At 65.5% G+C, this 658-nt stretch overlaps 1 protein-coding gene across 1 annotated transcript in view; it reads right to left on the reverse strand.

Annotated features, from left to right (window-relative positions):
- The window catches only part of LOC102262701 (cytochrome P450 2S1), a 13,514-nt gene that overhangs the window by 12,222 nt on the left and 634 nt on the right, over window positions 1–658 (reverse strand). Inside the window, exon 2 of the mRNA XM_014541691.1 lies at window positions 586–653. Within this exon, the coding sequence (XP_014397177.1) occupies window positions 586–653 (68 nt within the window). The remainder of the gene's footprint in view (window positions 1–585; window positions 654–658) is intronic.

Consider the following 658-nt stretch of genomic DNA (forward strand, 5'->3'; position numbering starts at 1 on the left):
CCCAGATTCCTGTGGAATGGGGAACCTCTGGCTTCTTCCACCTACTCCTCACCCCCAAAGGTGGGGACTGCCTCACGTTCTTTCTAGCTCTCCTACCCTTCTCTGTCCCAGGAGCTCCCAGCTCCACCTACCCCTCACCTCCAGCCCTCTACTCTCTGCAGACAGATTTCTGGAACCCTCCAGCCTCTGCCTCCACTTCCCCCCAGGGACCCCTTCCTCTTCTCTGCCTCCACTTCCCCCCAGGGACCCCTTCCTCTTCTCTGCCCGTCCTCAGGAGAGCTCACCTGGATCTCCCCACCGGTTCTGTCCCCGGGGACAAACCCAGCACCATCACACTATCAGCTTCTCTCCCGGCTCCCAGCTTTGCTCCCCGCGCCTCCTCCGCTCCAGGAAGCTGAAGGCTCCTCTGCCCTGGGACCCCTGCTACTGGATCCCGCTTCCCTGCCCCTCGCCTGCTCCACAGTTCTGCCCCATCTCTCCCCAGACAACGCCGGTCCTGGATCCCTGCTCCCGCCGCACCCCAGACACCCGCGGCCCCTCTGCCGGGGACCCCGTGCTGGCCTCCTCCCTAGGACACCCGAGGACCTCTCCGCCGGGCACTTTCGTGTCTCTCCTCGCAGTCCCCTCCCTCTCCTGGCCCTGGACCCCCGCCCCTCGC

The sequence above is a fragment of the Myotis brandtii genome, unplaced genomic scaffold (genome assembly GCF_000412655.1).
Source record: "Myotis brandtii unplaced genomic scaffold, ASM41265v1 scaffold277, whole genome shotgun sequence".
Taxonomy (NCBI): Eukaryota; Metazoa; Chordata; class Mammalia; order Chiroptera; family Vespertilionidae; genus Myotis; species Myotis brandtii.